The sequence below is a fragment of the Epinephelus moara genome, chromosome 9 (assembly GCF_006386435.1).
Source record: "Epinephelus moara isolate mb chromosome 9, YSFRI_EMoa_1.0, whole genome shotgun sequence".
Classification (NCBI taxonomy): domain Eukaryota; kingdom Metazoa; phylum Chordata; class Actinopteri; order Perciformes; family Serranidae; genus Epinephelus; species Epinephelus moara.
The window spans coordinates 35,289,944-35,307,773 of record NC_065514.1 but is presented as its reverse complement, the minus strand read 5'-3'; the positions used below and the strand labels follow the sequence as shown (position 1 = coordinate 35,307,773).

Here is a 17,830-nt window from a genome sequence, read left to right as displayed (position 1 = left end):
GACTGGATGTACTTTGTTGTTTGCTATAGTTTCATCTGTGCGTTTATGTGTAAATAGGCTTGGCCTGTTGTGTGTGAATGTTAGAGTGGGATCAGAGGGGTTAATCTGAGCAAGCATGTGTTAGTGTTCATGCGTGTACTGTAGATGTGACTGTGTGGCGTCGGAATAAAAAGAAGTGCTCCGCAACGTTATTTAATACATCAGTAATATTGTCTGTTTCAATGCATATGCCCCCCCACCCCCTCCGCATGACTTGAAATTATGGCCCCCCCTTGTTCTGATGTGTTCCGTAGTCCATGGTTGAATAGAAGCCATCACTAATGTTTGTTGGGTCTTTAATAATTTGATACTGTGAACAATATTGCAAGTGCTAACCTTAGCTAGCAAGGTAAGGTTAGCAAAACTTAATGACAGCTTCATATGTGGGTTGTCATAGAGCATTTTTGTGCATAATACTGGACAAGGCAATGTAATAGAATGATCTCTTGCTTGGTAGAGGACGTTTGCTAACTAGCTAACGTGCTCTTAGCTACAGCGGCACATTTTAATCAGCACTGACGTTGTGGCGTAAGTTTAGTTTATGTGTGGGCAGAGATAGCGGTCAAATGTTGGCAATAATGCTCCACTTTCCGTCAGCAATATCATGGAGATAAATTGGGTGGACAAAATATTAGGAACACCTCTCAGGCCTCTAGTTTTCCAGTAGTCAATTGGTTCTAAAGGCCAGTAACACGGTGGCTGTGTTGTCCTGTTTCACCCGTTACCAGGAGATTCTCTGGACAGGACACACGGACTAACAGTGAATGAATCTTCAATCAATCAATCAAACTTTATTTGTGTAGCACTTTTCATACATCGCAATGTAACCCAAAGTGCTTCACATATTCAGAACAAACAAACAAGCATTAAGCATTGGAAGTCATTAAAAATAGGAACTCAGGGAACTCAGGGAACTCAGAAAACGGCATCATAACTCTTAAAAATCTGCGATGAGGAAACACTAGAGGTAAAATTAAGATTTAAAAATACATAAAAGGATAGAGTAAAAATATATAAAAGGAAAGAGTACTATAGAATAAAGTGAGTAAAACTGGAGATATTAGGAGTAAAAGAGTAGTAAAGTAAAACAGACATAAAAGGTGGGTTACGAAGAAGAAACAATAAAATAGAACAAACAGAAGAGTAGTAAGACAGGCTAAGATAGAAAATAAAAGGCAGATTAATAAATAAGTAAAATTCAATTGAAACTCAAATTAAAAAGGTAGGTTATACGTTTGCTTTTAAAAATATCAGCACTCTCTGCTGCCCTCAGGTCCTCAGGAAGGCTGTTCCAGAGATGAGGACCATAATAATAAAAAGATGCCTCTCCGTGGGTTTTTGTCCACCCACTACCAGACAACCTGAGGGTTCTAGAGGTTTCATAGGATAAAAGCAAGTCTGATAAATAGGAAGGACTAAGACCATTAAGAGCTTTGTAAACCAATAAAAGGATCTTAAAATCAATTCTAAAACAAACGGGTAGCCAGTGCAGAGACTTTAAAATGAATGTAATGTGTGTTCTCTTTCTGGTCTTCGTCAGCACATGTGTGGCTGAGTTCTGAATTAACTGTAACTGAGATATATTCTTTTTTGGGAGACCAGAGAGCAGGGCATTGCAGTAGTCCATTCTGCAGGTAATAAAAGCGTGAATTAGTGTCTTTGTACTGGCTTGAGAGAGAAACGGTCAACATCTGGCAATGTTTTTTAAATTATAAAATGCAGTCTTGGTGAAATTTCTACAGTGGGGTTCAAAACTTAGATTTGAATCAAAGATGATACCCAAGTTTTTTACCTGTTGACAAGGGTTCAGTGCCAGTGCATGCAATCTCTTATTGAGTTTCTCTCTTTGGGCTTCAGTACCAATGACCAAAATTTCAGATTTGTCCTGATTGAGCTGTAGAAAATTCTTAGCCATCCATGATTTAATATCCAAGATGCAGTTAAAAGGGGCATCTATTGGCCCTGGGTCATCAGGAGACATGGCAATGTAAAGCTGTGTCATCAGCATAGCTGTGGAAATTGATGCGGTGCCTCCTGATAATGTTTCCCAGTAGTAAAATATAAAGATTAAGTAGGACCTAAAATGCAACCTTGAGGAGCTCCACAGTTCATTTTGTAGGTTGTTAATGAACATTCATCAATATTTACAAAAGAATACTCGCTAAGATAAGATTTAAACTAGGGCTGGGGTGATGCGCTGACATTGTTGTCGTCGTTGTCGTCGTCGGTTCAAACAAAAAAATGACAGCTGCAGCAGCAGTGCTGCGCGTGCGTGCACATGTTTGTGTGTGTTTGTTCGCGCATCGGGGCTGACCTCCACCTTGCGCGTTACAGAGAGCAGAGGAGAACTGTAAAGGTGCGACCATGTAGAAACAGAAATTACATAAGATGAAAAACATGAGGCTATTTAGTTTGTTTAATAAAAGGACAAGGTATAGACCTGTTCTATAGGAAAGGTAACCTTAAATGACTTCTGTTGTGATCTGGTGCTATATAGAAAATAAAATTAGGTAAAAATAGGACGCCCCCCCCTGAAACACTGATGTTTCAATAAATGTTAATGTTATAAAGATATTTTTTGGGGCATTTTTAGCCTTTATTTGATGGGACAGACAAGTGTGAAAGGGGGAGAGAGAGTGGGAGTGGCATGCAGCAAACAGCCACAGGCTGGAGTCGAACCCGGACCTGCTGCGGCAACAGCCTTGTACATGGGGCGCCTGCTCTACCACTAAGCCACCGACGCCCCAATAAATGTTAATGTTAATAAGAAATGTTTTGGTATTCATATTGTTTAAATTGCCTCATTAATCAAATAATGGAAAAATAATCGATAATCGAAAAAATGATCATTTAACTAATCGAAAAATTAATCGTTAGATTAGTCGATTAATCGAAAAAAATAATCGCTAGATAATCGTTAGAAAAATAATCGTTTGGGACGGCCCTAATTTAAAGCAGTTAAAAACAGTACCAGAGATGCCAATCACACTGCGGAGTCTAGAAGGACTGAGTGGTCTACTGTATCAAATGCTGCACTTAAGTCAAGTAGTACTAATATGGAAGGACTTTTCATATCCATATTGCACCTGAGGTCATTAACAATTTTAACCAGTGCCGTCTCTGTACTGTGATTAGTCCAAAAACCGGATTGATATTTTTCATAAATATTGTGACTGCTCATAAAAGCATTTTATTGGTTAAAAACAAGTTTCTCTAAAATTTTGCTTTAAAAAAGCAAGGTTCTTACTACACATACTGCATACTGCTGCTTGTCTGTGAGCCTGCACATACTACTGTAAGCTTATTGTTGTGAAACAAAAGGTCTTAGTATGGTCTTAGTATTTTGTCCTGACTTTACTATATAATCAGTAACACCCAGACAGCCCATCATTTCCTCCCAGGTCATTGAGTTTTGGAGTTAACTTAGGGATTGTTGAGATGATCTGGTGAACAGTTGAGCTTGTTTGTCAGTTCTGGTAGTTGCATTATTAAAGCTGGCAACATGTGACTGAAACAGAAAGGAGCCTTTATACTGAGACAGACAGGCCTCAGGGAGAATAGAAATACATGATAAAGACTGCTAGTAGAAACAGGCCTCATGAGAAAACACATTACTATAGTTTTTTTATATTTCAGTTTGTGTGCTTTTGCCTCTTTACCTTTGTTTTTATTAACTGTGCTCCTGCCTGCTTTTATAGTTTTACTGATTTGCCTCTTGTGCTCTTACCTGTGTAATCTATAAAAGCACTTTGGGTGGCCTTTGGGTGTGAAATGTTCTGTATAAATAAATTTGCTTTGCCTTAGTGCTTACCGATACTATATTCTTCTCTCTTCTTCTATTTTCTTCTTTCTTTTCTTTTTGCTCTTTCTTTGTGCTGTTGCACACATCCTTAAGAGCTGCTATGTGTTTGACAAGAGGGAAGATTAATGAAAACAAACAGGAACAAGCTAACAGGAAACCACCATGTGTCTCTGTAACCCTGTTATATACTTGTAACAGGTCAACAGGCTCTATTTAAACAGCACATTTGGTAAATGTATTGAATAGCTGTGTTTGGTACAACAACCTTTGCAAAGAATTTCATTTAGTAAATGATGAATAGTGCAAAAAGGCCTAAGTACTCACCCCTTTTAAAAGTTGTCATACTTTATGATCTTACAGTACAACATTTAATCACTGTGGACTTCATGTGATGATCTCGTTGAATTAAGAACTTCTCTTATAATGTTCAAAGCCCACAACAATCTACTTCCTTACTGCATTCAAAATGTTTTCTCCCAGAGTAAGTCGGTATGAACTCAGAGGAATTTGTGTGTTTAAAAAAATTAAAGTAAGGACAAACTTCAGAAGTAGATGTATTTCTGTTAAAGGGGTAAACTTGTGGAATAGTCTCTGTGATGAGTTAAAAATGTGTAGTTCTATCTGTAAATTCAAAAAATGTTTAAACTTAGGGCAATTGATAAATATAAATTCTTGGTATGACCAAGTATATTAAGTTTCCTTGGGCAGCTTCTCCTGTAAATTTCCTAAACCTATATCACATGATTTTCGTTGTAATTGATCTCTGTAACACTTTTTGTTTTTGTTTTGGTGTGATGTAGTGTAAAAAGGGTAGGCATCATATAAGCTACGGCTTCAGCGTACACCTTTTTGGTTCATTCATTTATATGTACTGCTTTTCTGGAATGCATCTGTTTAATTAACTACTGAACCAAATAAAACTACTACTACTACTACAGAAAAGAACCCTTTATTGTCAGGTGAAAACTCATCTGTACAAAGAAATCAAAATTAATTCCAAATATAAGATATTTGTTTGCAAAGGTTCTTGTATCATAATCAACAAACTATTATAAATAAGTAAAAACCACTAAAACTTTGTTACAATAGGTAACACAGAAAGGAAAAGATGCAAATGTGTAAAAAGAAATGCTTGAAGAAAATAAATTATTGGTCATTTGACTGTAATGATGCATTTATAATTTATTGGGAGCTAATTTACAGAGGCTAGTTTTTCAGTGGCTGTAGCTGGCATAGTAATTATTTACAATCATTATCTCATTGAGCCTAAAAATATTAAATGTATCAATGATAGAACAAGAGTATAAGCATCAGTCAAACTGATCTCCTGCTCCAGAGCACCTTAATGCTTAAGTTTCACTGTATGACACATAACTGACCTGCTGCCCTCAGGTGGCTGCAGAGATTTAAAGGAGCACTCCAATTAAACACATCAAGGTTAGTTTAATAGTCATGGATAGAACTACTCAGCCTGAGGAAACAGACATATAATGTCTTCTGTGGCTCTGGAAAGGTTTGGGGCCTTTCCCAAACCACCCCCTGCACCCTCTCCCTACCCACTTTCACTCTATTTCCACGCTCATGTGGAGGGTCCGCCACACTGAGTGCAGTACCTTAGAAGAACCCTCTTGCTATGAGGCGACAGTGCTATCCACTGTAACACCATGCCGCCCATTTTGCACAATGAATGAATATTGCATACATTGAAAAGTATTGTATTTCACCTCTCCATCTGCTGGTGGGCCATCACAATAAGGGTATGCATGCATAATATGATGTTAATTTCCCCACAGAAGAGATTTGATGATCACTAAAATTAGGTGGGGGAAAAAAGTGGATATATTGGTATCAGCTATTGGCCAAATGAGTTATTACATATCGGCATATTGGATATCTGAAAAAAAAAAAAAAAAAAAAATCATGCATCCCTAATTGAAGTAGTCAAGACTGTTCTAGAAAGACAGTGCAATATAAGGCTCCATGGGTGACAGAACAAGAGAAGAAAGGAAAGAGAGAATACGAAGGAGTTTGTGTTCTCTCGAACACAGTCACCAGTTTCTTTTTCAAGAGTGAGAGTTAAGTTGACTTCATATATCAAAGTATTTATCTAACATGTTGCTCCTTTCTCTCTCCAGGATTAAGGCCATTGAAAGTGCCACCAAAGATGATGATACTAAATGGCTTACCTACTGGGTGGTGTATGGAGTCTTCAGTGTGGCAGAGTTTTTTGCTGACATCTTCCTCTCTTGGTTCCCGTTCTACTATATCGGAAAGGTAATCCAGCTGGGGTCCGATGTGTTCGATTTTGTTTTAATCAGTGTGTTGACAAATGTGCAGTAAAAAATATTCATAAAAGTAAAAATGAGTTTAGTGTGCAGCTTTCCCCTCTTGATTTTGGTGTCTTACCTATGAGCCAGCACCGGGACTGCAATGTTATGATATTTTCACTTTACAATAACAGTCACGGAAAATGTCACAGTTTCATGGTTACAGTTTTTACAGCATAATTTCAATTTAAAAAGTGAACCTTTTAAAAGTGAACCGATTTGGGGGGGCAATACCCATAAAAAATGGCATGCTTTGGTTTAAAGTATCCTCATTTAATTGAATTCCAGCAGCTGCTTCTGTTCAAAATGCTAGTTTAGCGTTAGCATGACCCTGGCCAAACCACACAGCCACCAAACAACGCCGAGGAATTGTCACAACTTTATGTTAAACAACAGGGCCGCTTCAGTGAGCAGCGTGAGGCAGGCCAGAGTCCTGCATGGGTCCATTTTTTTAAAACCTGCACCCGCCCATACCCCTAAAGCTCAGTACCAGAACCAACCCGTTACCAGTCATTATGTCTAAGTCAAAGCCACACCCGACCCGCACCTGTGATTAAGCACACACAGACTACAGTCACTTACATTAAGCTGGGTTCTCTGTTCTTGAATTACAAATCCAGCAGAGGAGACATCTCTTTCACTGGCAGCGCTCAATGCCACGATGGCAAAAACATTCAATCACTGCCAGGTTAGGAAGCGTTTTAGCATGCTCCGTCACTGCCATAAAACCTCAAAAGGATCCACCTTGGTCGTTTTGAACTCGATGTTGGCTGCCACCTCATCCTCGGGCTGCAAAGTTTCATTGTGAAGTCCCCCATGTGGTGACAACAAGGTCAAAGGTTCAACTTGTGTCATTGACTGTCAAAATAAAAGGAATAGCGGCTTGATAATCAGGATTTAGATGTCAAAATATTACCCATATACTGCACATCTTTTCATTTGTTTTATTCTGAAAAATTAAAAAATATAGTTCTCACCCGCTGTCCGCCCACATGTGTGTGTGGGCATTGTGCTACCTTGTGTGTGTTTACATTTCACATTAAAATAAATCAATCAAGGCTTCCTGTTGTTAAAATGATCCAATCAGGTAATTCAGTACCAGTTAATGTAGCCTAAATACTTCCAAACCCTTCATGATCAACTGCGTTATCACTTGGGAAAACTCAATACACACACACACACACACAATGAAACTGGCAGCAACCACACGCTGCAGAGACAGAGTCTGTGTAGCAGGTAAAATCCCACTTTGCCCTGCCTATGTGACGCAATGCATCCCTGCTCCACATATTTGCCCATTACACCATACGCCCCTCATCTTATGCATTATTGGCTAATACATTTTTGATCTGTTAAATTATTTAAGCCAATTAACTAATAACTGATTTATAAATTACCTTTCCAGTCTTCTGGCCACTCAAAGCCCTGTAACTCTGCCTGTCACATTCAACCATTCACACTAACATTCACACACTGATAGCCGAGGCTACTCAGATAAAGACACACCGATGACACAGCCATCGGGATCAGTTTTGGGTTAAGTATCACTTGATTTCTCCTCATATCATATTTCTGTCCATGCAGGTGTTCATTTAAATTAACATCCCCTGCATTAAACAAGTACCGTAGGGTTGCAGTGATATACCAGTTTCAAGGTATACCGTGATGCAACAGTTGCCAGATATCATACCGTGTACATTTGCTTATTTACAATACTGAAAAAAAATGCAACTGGAAGGAGAATCTCCCCTTTATTTTAGTTATTTTCAAAAGGGAGACTTTTTACACAAACTTCCATTAACAAAATGATTTCAAGTTTCAATTATAGTAACAAAATGTTTGTTGAACCAACAACAGCTCTTCTGTTTTCATTCCTTTGATGGTTGTTCTGACTGATAATATTAAAATCTCATATTGTGCAAACCCTACATACTTTTGTATAGGTTTGTTTCGTTTGGTGGACCAACAAAAAAGAGCAAAATGTGAAGGCTGGTGGAGCTGCCAAATATGGGTGGATTCAAACAATGGACTCTGCCCACCATGAACACAGCTTTTCACTACAGTGGATGTGTGTGTTCTTCTCAGCAGAATAAACTAATCATATGTGGAGGGTGGAGCACACTGCACTGATGATAAGGAGTGTCTGAGTACTGTGAACTCTGTAAGCAAGTTCACCAGCAGCCAGTAGTGCAGAGAAGGCCTGTGTTTGCTTAAGGGATCTCCAGTATGTGTGATAATCATCACAGGCAGGGAGAAAATGACACAGTGACAAAGAAGCTGCCTGAGAGATACATGTCCAGTCAGAGCATGGCAGCTTTTGTTGTGATATTTTAATGTTTTAATCTCATTAATTTACATGTAATGTAATTTAATTTATAATGTGTAGCCACAGTCTCTGCAGGCTGGTGTGAACCAGCTGCTGGTCCACGACAGACACACTGTCAGACCCTACAGCTGTTACTGGATTGAAACAAAATATATACATATAAATAAATTAATCAGTTTTGATCTTGGATCAATAATTTATGTGCACAAATGAATAGAACAGCATTTAACATATATTTGTGACATTTAACATATTTTATGGATGTCAAAGATAACACGACTTAACAAACAAAAAAGAAGTATATTCATATCTCTCCAAAATATAAACCAAACTGCATTTAACGGGTGGTCTTAACAGTCACTTGTGTGCTGTGGCAGTTATATGTCACACAGTAGGCATCTGCTAACAATGTTAACATTAAAGGTCCAGCGTGTAGGATTTAGGGGGGTATATTGGCAGAAACTAAATAGAATATAATCAGTATGTCAGTGAAGATTCTCAGTCATCCAGGTAATGGTAATCATGAGTGATATACCATAGGCAACTGGACTTGCTTGCGTTTCTTGAAGACATTTCGCCTCTCATCCAAGATGCTACTTCAGTTCTAAATGACTGGTGCGGGACCGCAGGCTTTTAACTCTGTGTGGGTGTGGAGTCGTTGGGGTCACATGTGAGCTCATAGTTTCAGAGTCGTAAAGGTCACAATGTGAGTCGTTGATCCACCTGGCCATCTTGTGAGTCGTTGACCGACCTGGCCATCATGTGAGTCGTTAGGGTCAGGTGGGACCAGATGTGAATGGGTGTGAAGTCGTCTAGGGAGGGATCCCAAGACCGCATTGTGGGTGATAAGTGATGTCGTAATCCACTTCTTCTGTTTAATGATGGTCGTTCCGGTTTGACGTAGATGGCTTCTTTTACTCCTCTTTCAAACCATCTTTCTTCCCTGGCCAAGATGTGCACATGGCTGTCCTTGAAAAGAGTGTCCCTTCTCCTGTAGATGTAAGTGGACAGCTTAGTCTTGACCTGAGGAGCTGGCTCTCCACAAGCACATGGCACAGCACAGGAGAGCCAGCTCCTCAGGTCAAGACTCAGCTGTCCACTTCCATCTACAGGAGAAGGGACACTCTTTTCGAGGACAGCCACGTGCACGTCTTGGCCAGGGAAGAAAGATGGTTTGAAAGAGGCATCTTCAAGAAACGCAAGCAAGTCCAGTTGCCTACGATATAGCACTTATAATATAATCAGTATGTTTTCTTTGTTGTACAATCACCTGAAAATAAGAACTGTTGTGTTTTCGTTACCTTAGAATGAGCCATTTATGTCTACAGAGGGAGCAAGTCCTCGTCTACAGAGATCGCCATGTTGCACCGCCATGTTTTTAAAGTAGCCCAAAACATACAAACCAAACACTGGCTCTAGACAAGGACATGCACAATTTCGCACTGGCCATCATAGACAAAAGCCCATCTGCAATGAGCACCATTGAAGTTTCACTGGTTTGTAACATTAAGCTGCTTTACTCAGTGTTTTTAGCAGTTTTATTTACCTGGTCCATTTGTTTTGGAGAGGAAGACACCTCTGTGGATAATTCGGCTGCTAGTAAAAACCTCCTGAACGTCTGGATCTGAAGTTATCAAGAAAAAAGTTGAGCACAAATTAGCAGGTGGTGAGCAAGCAGCCCGCACAGACATGCCAAACAGCGGAGAAACACTGGTTTGTAATGTGAAGCTGCTTCGTGTAGTGTTTTTATCTGTTTCACCTGGTTTCACCGGTTTGTTTTGGGAGGAAGAGACCTCTGGATTATTCAGCTCCCAGTAAAAACCTCCTGAACAATGAATACTGAAAGAGCTCTAGCTTGGAGGAGTTTTAGCTGGTTACAATCTGCAATTCACAGCTAGACGCTACCAAATCCCCCTAAATCTTACACATTTTACTTTTAATATCCCTTAAACATGTAATAAAACGTTAACTATATTATCTCATGGTATATCCTGTTCATTTGTGTGCACAATTTTATTAGGGAGCACAAAGTAAGTAATTCAAGGACAGAAATTAGTAATTCATGCAAATTGTATGCAAATGAGGTTATCACATGCCGGACTATGTGTTGTTGCAGAATCAGAGTCAAAAATACTTTATTGATAGAATAAGAATATGAAATAGAAGTATGTACATATAAATTATTAAAATAAAATGAAATAGAAATAAAATGTGCGTTATGCTACAGTGTTAGCCCAAGTACTTAAACCATATGTTCACTGTGCTGAGTCTGTAAGGATGTAAAAATATACACCTTGCTACATTACACAGTTTAAACTAGTATTTATATTCAGAAGTATAAAATATGTATTATGCTATTATGTTCACTGCAATATATACATTAATAGAGTTAAGACAAAAATAAGAAGGAAATAAGAGTTATGTGCATAATATGTTTAACAAATGTATACATTCAAGAGGTGTTCATGAGAATGAATAAGAATACTACAGAATATTGCAGCAGTTGAATTATTGCACGGTATTGCACAGTTAAGGCAGTGTTGCAAGGAATAACTGTACCTTAAGTAACTACTGCACAGTAGAAACCTGATAGATAATTATGATTTATAAATGCAGATAGGTGAATTAAGTCCAGGTGTTGGTCTGCTGACTCAGAGTGTCTGACAGTCTGAGGGAGGAGTTGTACAGGTTGATGGCCACAGGCAGGAATGACTTCCTGTGGCACTCTGTGGTGCATCTTGGGGAAATAAATCTATCACTGAATGTGCTCCTGTGTTTGATCAGCACATTGTGGAGTGTGTGGGAGACACTGTCCAAGTTGACATGTATCTTAGACAGCATCCTCCTCTCTGACACTGCCACCAGAGAGTCCAGCTCCACCTCTATGACAGTATTGACTTGAAAATTAGTTTATTGAGTCTGCTGGTGTCTGCTATCCTCAGCCTGCTGGCCCAGCAGCTCAGAGGCTGTAAGACATTTTGTCTGTTGATTGTAGATTATATAAGAATGTGACAGTTTTGTTTACATTGAGATCACAAAGTAGCTTTTCTATGATGCATGGGGCATGTCACTTCACATGCTGCTATTTTATGCTATGACCTATTTAAGTGCTGGAAGTTGTTATGTACGTGACAATGCCTGAACGCAACACAGGCTCCGCTCCAACTGAGTGTGCACACAGTGCCATGCTGCGCTGCTGTGTGAGCAGCGTGTTTGTCTGTGCGTAACACCAGTCTTTTGATGGTTATTTACACACTGTCCATAACAATAACTATGTCAGGTAACAAACTGTGGTGGGCTCGGGTCGGGTTTGGTCAGGAAAATGCGGCCCGAACCACACTCTAGCGTGCTCACCTCTGTGTGTGCGCACGTGTCTGTGTGCACATCAAGACGGAGCCCTCTCCTCTTCTTATATGCTTTACTCAAAAGTGTGTGAATTGACCTGGATATGAAGTGTCCATAGCGCCAAATAATATAACTAATAGTTTCTAAAGAGCTAAGACGGAAAAAAATAAATAAATCAGCAGCAGCGGCCGCTGCTGGTTGTATATAGGGGAAACACTGCACAGTGAGACACAAATTGATGCAGAAACACCCTTCAATCAGTTTGCATATCGATATCTGTGCCCGCTCCACCACTCATTAGATCTGTCAGTTAAAAATACAGCAGAGAAGAACTGAAGTTTTACAGACTGTCTCGCACCAACGTGGTTCTCTGACAGAACAGCTGTCATTACACGCGACCATTACGCACGGCTGTGGCTATTAATAGTGCCCGTGCCACTAATTCGTCACATGTAGCCCTACCTGCAAACCATCATGGCAGTGATATTTCAATCTTCATTATCACATGTCAGACAGATTATTGATAATTAATTTATAGCTCTACAGCGGAAGTAACGTAAGCGTGCTGTCTAACAGAAATAAACATTTACGAGAAACTGCGCTGTATAGTTTACCGAATAATTTGCCTCAAGGCTTTTCAGTAATCCAATTATTCGAGTTACTTGAGGAATCGTTTCAGCCCTACTGCTCAGTGTCATCTCTTCTTTGATACAGACTGATTGAACACATGTAGGCATACTGGTAAACTGTCTGCTTATCTGTGTAGAGGAGAGATAACAGCAAGTCATTATATTTCTGTGGACCTATGTGTACTTATATGTACTCATACTTACATTGCAGTAATGACATGACTAATTACCTTTGCACCATTTAAACTTCTGAATCCTTTTCAGCTGTAGTTGCACTACATGCAGTTAAACATGTTATTACATCATGGTAACGGCTACATTTAGAATAGAAAAATTGTAAGCTGTAGAAGTAAACTGAATAATCAGTTTAAGACTTCACAAAATACCTTATTTTAGCAAAAGCTTCTGTGTAGTTGAGTTTCTTATGAAGTGGAGTAACTGACAGCTTTAAACTGAGACTTTGAGACCAGTTTCATCAGCACAGCCTGTAATGTGACTGTGATGTCTGTGTCCTGTTCTGCTTTGATGAGAGAGCTTCTGTCTTCTTTCCCAGTGCGCCTTCTTGGTGTGGTGCATGGCTCCAACTCCCTCTAACGGATCAGTCCAGATTTACAACCGCATCATTCGACCATTCTTCCTCAAGAATGAAGCCAGGATTGATGACGCAGTGAAGAATCTTAAGGACAAGGCATCAGAAGCTGCTGACAAGTTCAAAGATGAGGGTGAGTCAGTCAACATGTTAGTGTATTGTTTACAGTAAATAGAGCCTGGAATTATAAGAAAAGTGAAAAAAAGCCAATAAGCAGTGGTGTAGTGGAGGGTATATGGGGTATGCCTGTCTCTTTTTCTGGCCATTTACAGTATACCCACCTATCAGCCCAAAAGCCATAGGAATATATAGGAGAGTCTACCCACTTCCTCCTCAGTAACCTACCTATCTACCAAGTAGTACACCCACCTCATCAACTACCACTACACCACTGCTGATATATTTATATCAGCCAATATTATGACTGGCACAATGTCAGATTTTGATTACACGATTATTGTGGCCAAAAGAGTTCATGGTAACGATTTTATCATGATATCTATAGTAAATTTGAAACTAATAATAATAGTAATAATACTATCAGTCAGTCTTTACTGTGTGTTTTTGCCTTTCTTTGGCAAATGACTTCCACTCAAAATGCAAGTATAGGAAGGTAAAGAGAGAGACTTTAATCATAACTGTAAAAAATCATGCAAAAAGAGCAGTTACACTTAATGGATAGTAAAAGGCAACCAGATAGCACTGGAGAAGGGAGACAAAGCAAGAATGGAAAGAAACAAAAATGATTTAGGAGATGCTGGAATATTTTCACAATATGATCATATGTGTATTATTAACATGATATCAAAATGTAATTTTTAAGTCTCACGTTTATTGTCAATACCAGTATATTGTGACACCACTAATTCTAATATTCCAAAGTAAACAAACCACTCAAATGTTGTCATTTGGCACTTTTTTTTTTTTTTTAAGATATTTTTTAGGGCATTTTTTGCCTTTAATTGATAGGACAGTGAAGTGTGAAGGGGGGAGAGAGAGAGGGAGAGACATGCAGCAAAGGGCCACAGGCTGGAGTTGAACCCGGGCCGCTGCGGCATGGGGCACCTGCTCTACCACTAAGCCACCGATGCCCCTCATTTGGCACAAAATTTAAGGAAACTTTATGTGAAAGATAACAAAAACAGTTAACAGTAAAACAGTAAAACAAAGAACACAGTGATGGCACTTTTGAGCTGCTATGAAGTCTCGTCTTTATGACTCCTTTGTATTTTTACACAGAACCAAACAACAGCGGCATTATGCTACTCCAGTGTGTGGTTTTAGACAGCATGCCGGCATCACGGAAGCAAAAGAGACGTGACAAACGTGAAATGTAACACAACAGCATTGGCTTCTAATGTGGCTTGTAACATCCGCACCAGCAGCACTTTATAAACAATAGTTCTGGACGATAGAACCACTATGTACAGTATATTGATTTATTTTCAAGCAAGATATTGATTTGGACAATACCGTTTATATTGATATAGGGTCAAGTTGCATTACATAAGGCATACCAGTGAGCATTTCTCCTCTCCGCACAGCTCTGCCCCACCCACTCACTCACCAGTTCTCCAGCAACACTCAGAGAGACACAAAGCTGCTGTCTGATAATTAGTCTACAGTGGCACATCGGTCTATATGTTGCACATGTTACACTATATCAGTCTGTGAGATGAATGAATTGACTGCAGTAGCACATGTGTAGTACCCCTGCATGTGTGGGAGGCAGAGCTGCTTGATTGTGCCAGGTGAGCATTTGTTTGGTAGTGTGTGTGTGAGGTGGATCATAGCGCATCGCTGGTAGTTGTAGTCTATTGTGTGACAGACAGTGCCTGGATGCAGGCGACAAATGTTTTTTAAAAAATGCAACGACAACACAGACGTTTCATATGCAAGATGTATATAACACAAAGTGTCTCTTACTCCTTCCCTCCCTTGGCCTCTCTGTTGATGCCATGTGCATAAATAAGATTAAAAGCCTCAATAAATAAAAATATTTAAATCATTTTCCAGCATCAGATTTATTTGAAATGCCAAGGAGAACCACTTTTTAACTTCCCCCCACCCCCAACATAGATTTTTAATTGTTTCAAACTACAATGGATTTATATATTGTTCTGTTATTCTGTGATGATATACAGCATATTGTGTATGGCCATTGAGCCTGAAAATACAGAGGTATGATTTTTTGTCCATATCACCCTAATAAACAATAACAATGGCATTAACATGTCATTAACTATCATTTACCATCCCTGTTTTATGGCGGCTGATCTTGTCCTCTGCTCGGAGGATAAAGAGCTCCTGGTCCTCATTGTTATCCCAATTTGCAGACACTTTCGGCCGCTGCTCTTCTTTGTGAGTTAGCTGCTAACTGCTATCAGCTACTTTTTAAATCTCCAGTGGTGGGTCACATCCATAACATGTCGTCAAAACTTCACACCCATGCCACCCTGCTGGCTGTCCCTTTTATACAGACATAATTTCAGCGCTGTTACCTCTGATGCTGGCTTAAAGGCGAGACAGCTCTGTCCCCCCATTCCACAATCATACCTTTTACAAAGTACAGTGAGGTGTAACGGCATAACGGCATGGAATTCCCACCTAGAAGAGGCAGTGTAAAAAGGGCTAATGATACCAATTCCGTCAGGTTGGGCCTGTTTTAATGCATCTTATCCTGTATTAATGCATTTTTATTTAGATTTTGCTCATGTCAGAGAATCTCTACATTCTTACACTGATGTTTCAGTCTTACAGTGGCTCTGATAACATTTTCCTTCCGGTTCAGGTGAGCTTGTAATAGGGTATTAACGACTTTGATTTTTTTCAGGTCGACTTATCTGTCAATAAAGTCGAAGCCGAGTCGACAAGTCATTTGTTGACGTCATCACATTGACACGGCGGAGGAAAGTGAAGTATCTCCACACATGTGATGTGTGTCTGTCAAGGCCCGAACATACTCGGGCGGAACGTACGCGGAACGGACTCTGCGGAGGTCCGCGCAGACTCAAAGCGGACGTCCGCGCGGACTCAAAGCGGACGTCCGCAAGCCCTGTGTGCGCAAAGCTCCGCTCCGCGCACCAGTGACTGCTCGGCATGTATTTTTCACATCGCGGGGATTTTTCACAGACATTTTTACAGGAAACTACAACGCGGAAGTGCACTCGACTATGAAAGCCCGAATGACTGCGGACATTCCTCGCGGAGTCTGCTCCAAAGTATCAGCATAATCAGAGGCAGCGATTGCATTCCGTACACAAGCACACAGAGAGAGAGAGAGGGAAAAAACACACGACTTGTCGACTCCTCCCGGGGGGGTGTCGACTTGTGCCACTGACGTCGACACGTCAACAAATCGACTTTTCTGTTAATGCCCTAGCTTGTAATGTGAAACATGAACAGGAAGTGTTGAGTTTCACTGACTGTAGCTTAGCAATGAAAAAAAATGAGGGTGTTTGTAGCTTTCTGACTCCAGATAACAAACAAGACATCTGATGTCTGTGTGTCACTTTGTCCACAGCCAAGAGAGCCACAGCAAACATCATCTTTGAGGAGAAGAAGAGCACTTAAGAAGGAGACTTCCTGTCCACCGTGTCTCTCTGGAGCCCACTCTGTTCCAGAAGAAATGTTGCCTTGAAAATGTTTGTTTAAAAGAGTTCCTCTAATCTGATTCTTTAGCCAACCTGTATTAGATGTTACACATGTTACATGTTTCAATTAAAGCCATTTCCCAGGTCAGTTCACTTATTTAACTTTGCCTTCTGGAGGGCTGTGAGATGACTGTATGCTGGCCCTGATGCGCTTCTCGAACCAAATAAAAACAAACTTGCTGAAGTGGTTCTCTGATTTTCATACTTTCACTATATTGTGTGCATAAACTGAGAACTGTTATGTAAAGGGCAAACTATATGCAGAATTGCTGAGAATAATATTGTGATAGACAAATTCTCTGTGTTTTTATGTTTTATAGGTAGATGAACTCTTTGATTCATAGACATTCTAAAGTTAATATTGTCATTACAGGATTGAAGGTACCCACAAGGAGAGCATTTCAGACTCTCAGAGCTGGGACTGACTGCACCTACAATTAAAAGCCATATTTGAAGATTATTTGTGGACTTTATTAAAAGTCATAACACATTAAATAGAACAACTGAGAATGTGCTGTGTGAAGACAAGTTATTAAAGAAAACCACAATGAACTGTGTTGTCCTTTAAATTAGTCCAGTTTTACATGTTTCTTAGTTGATGCAAAAGTGTTTTTCTAGGTGAGATATGATCATACAGAGCATCTACTTTGTAAAGATAAGATAAAGAAAACCACTTTAAACTGTGTTGTCCTTTTGAATTAGTCCAGTTTCACAGGGCCATGCAAAGACCTTTGGAGGGGCAGGTGCTGAAAGTTAAAAAGGGGCACATGGAACAAGACTTTAAAACACCTTATGACGACATAACTTACAGCATAACTAGCTGAATTATAGCAACCTATATTCATAAAGAATGTAACATGAAATACCTCTGCAATGTAAACAACTGGTACATGTGTTATTCTTATCTGTTGTGCTCTTCACCCAGCTGGTGAGGGATCCACTGCCTTTAGCAGCCTGACGCAGCTCCTTTTGTTTTTGCTTCCACCTCCTCTCCTTACGAGGCATGTCTGCACAATGAAATATAATGATTAATAAAAGAAAATCAATGGCAATATCGGGCTGCAGACTCCTGACATGGCATCAAATAAAAATGTGAGCAGAATGGACACAAAATTGATGA

General features: G+C 39.7%; 1 protein-coding gene across 1 annotated transcript in view; it reads left to right on the top strand.

Annotated features, from left to right (window-relative positions):
- reep5 (receptor accessory protein 5) overlaps positions 1-16,894 on the top strand; it is a 35,063-nt gene extending 18,169 nt beyond the window's left edge. Inside the window, exons 3-5 of the mRNA XM_050052744.1 lie at positions 5,977-6,115; positions 13,022-13,190; positions 16,581-16,894. Coding sequence (XP_049908701.1) covers positions 5,977-6,115; positions 13,022-13,190; positions 16,581-16,630 — 358 coding nt within the window. The 3' untranslated portion in view covers positions 16,631-16,894. The remainder of the gene's footprint in view (positions 1-5,976; positions 6,116-13,021; positions 13,191-16,580) is intronic.
- Positions 16,895-17,830: the final 936 nt, after the last annotated feature.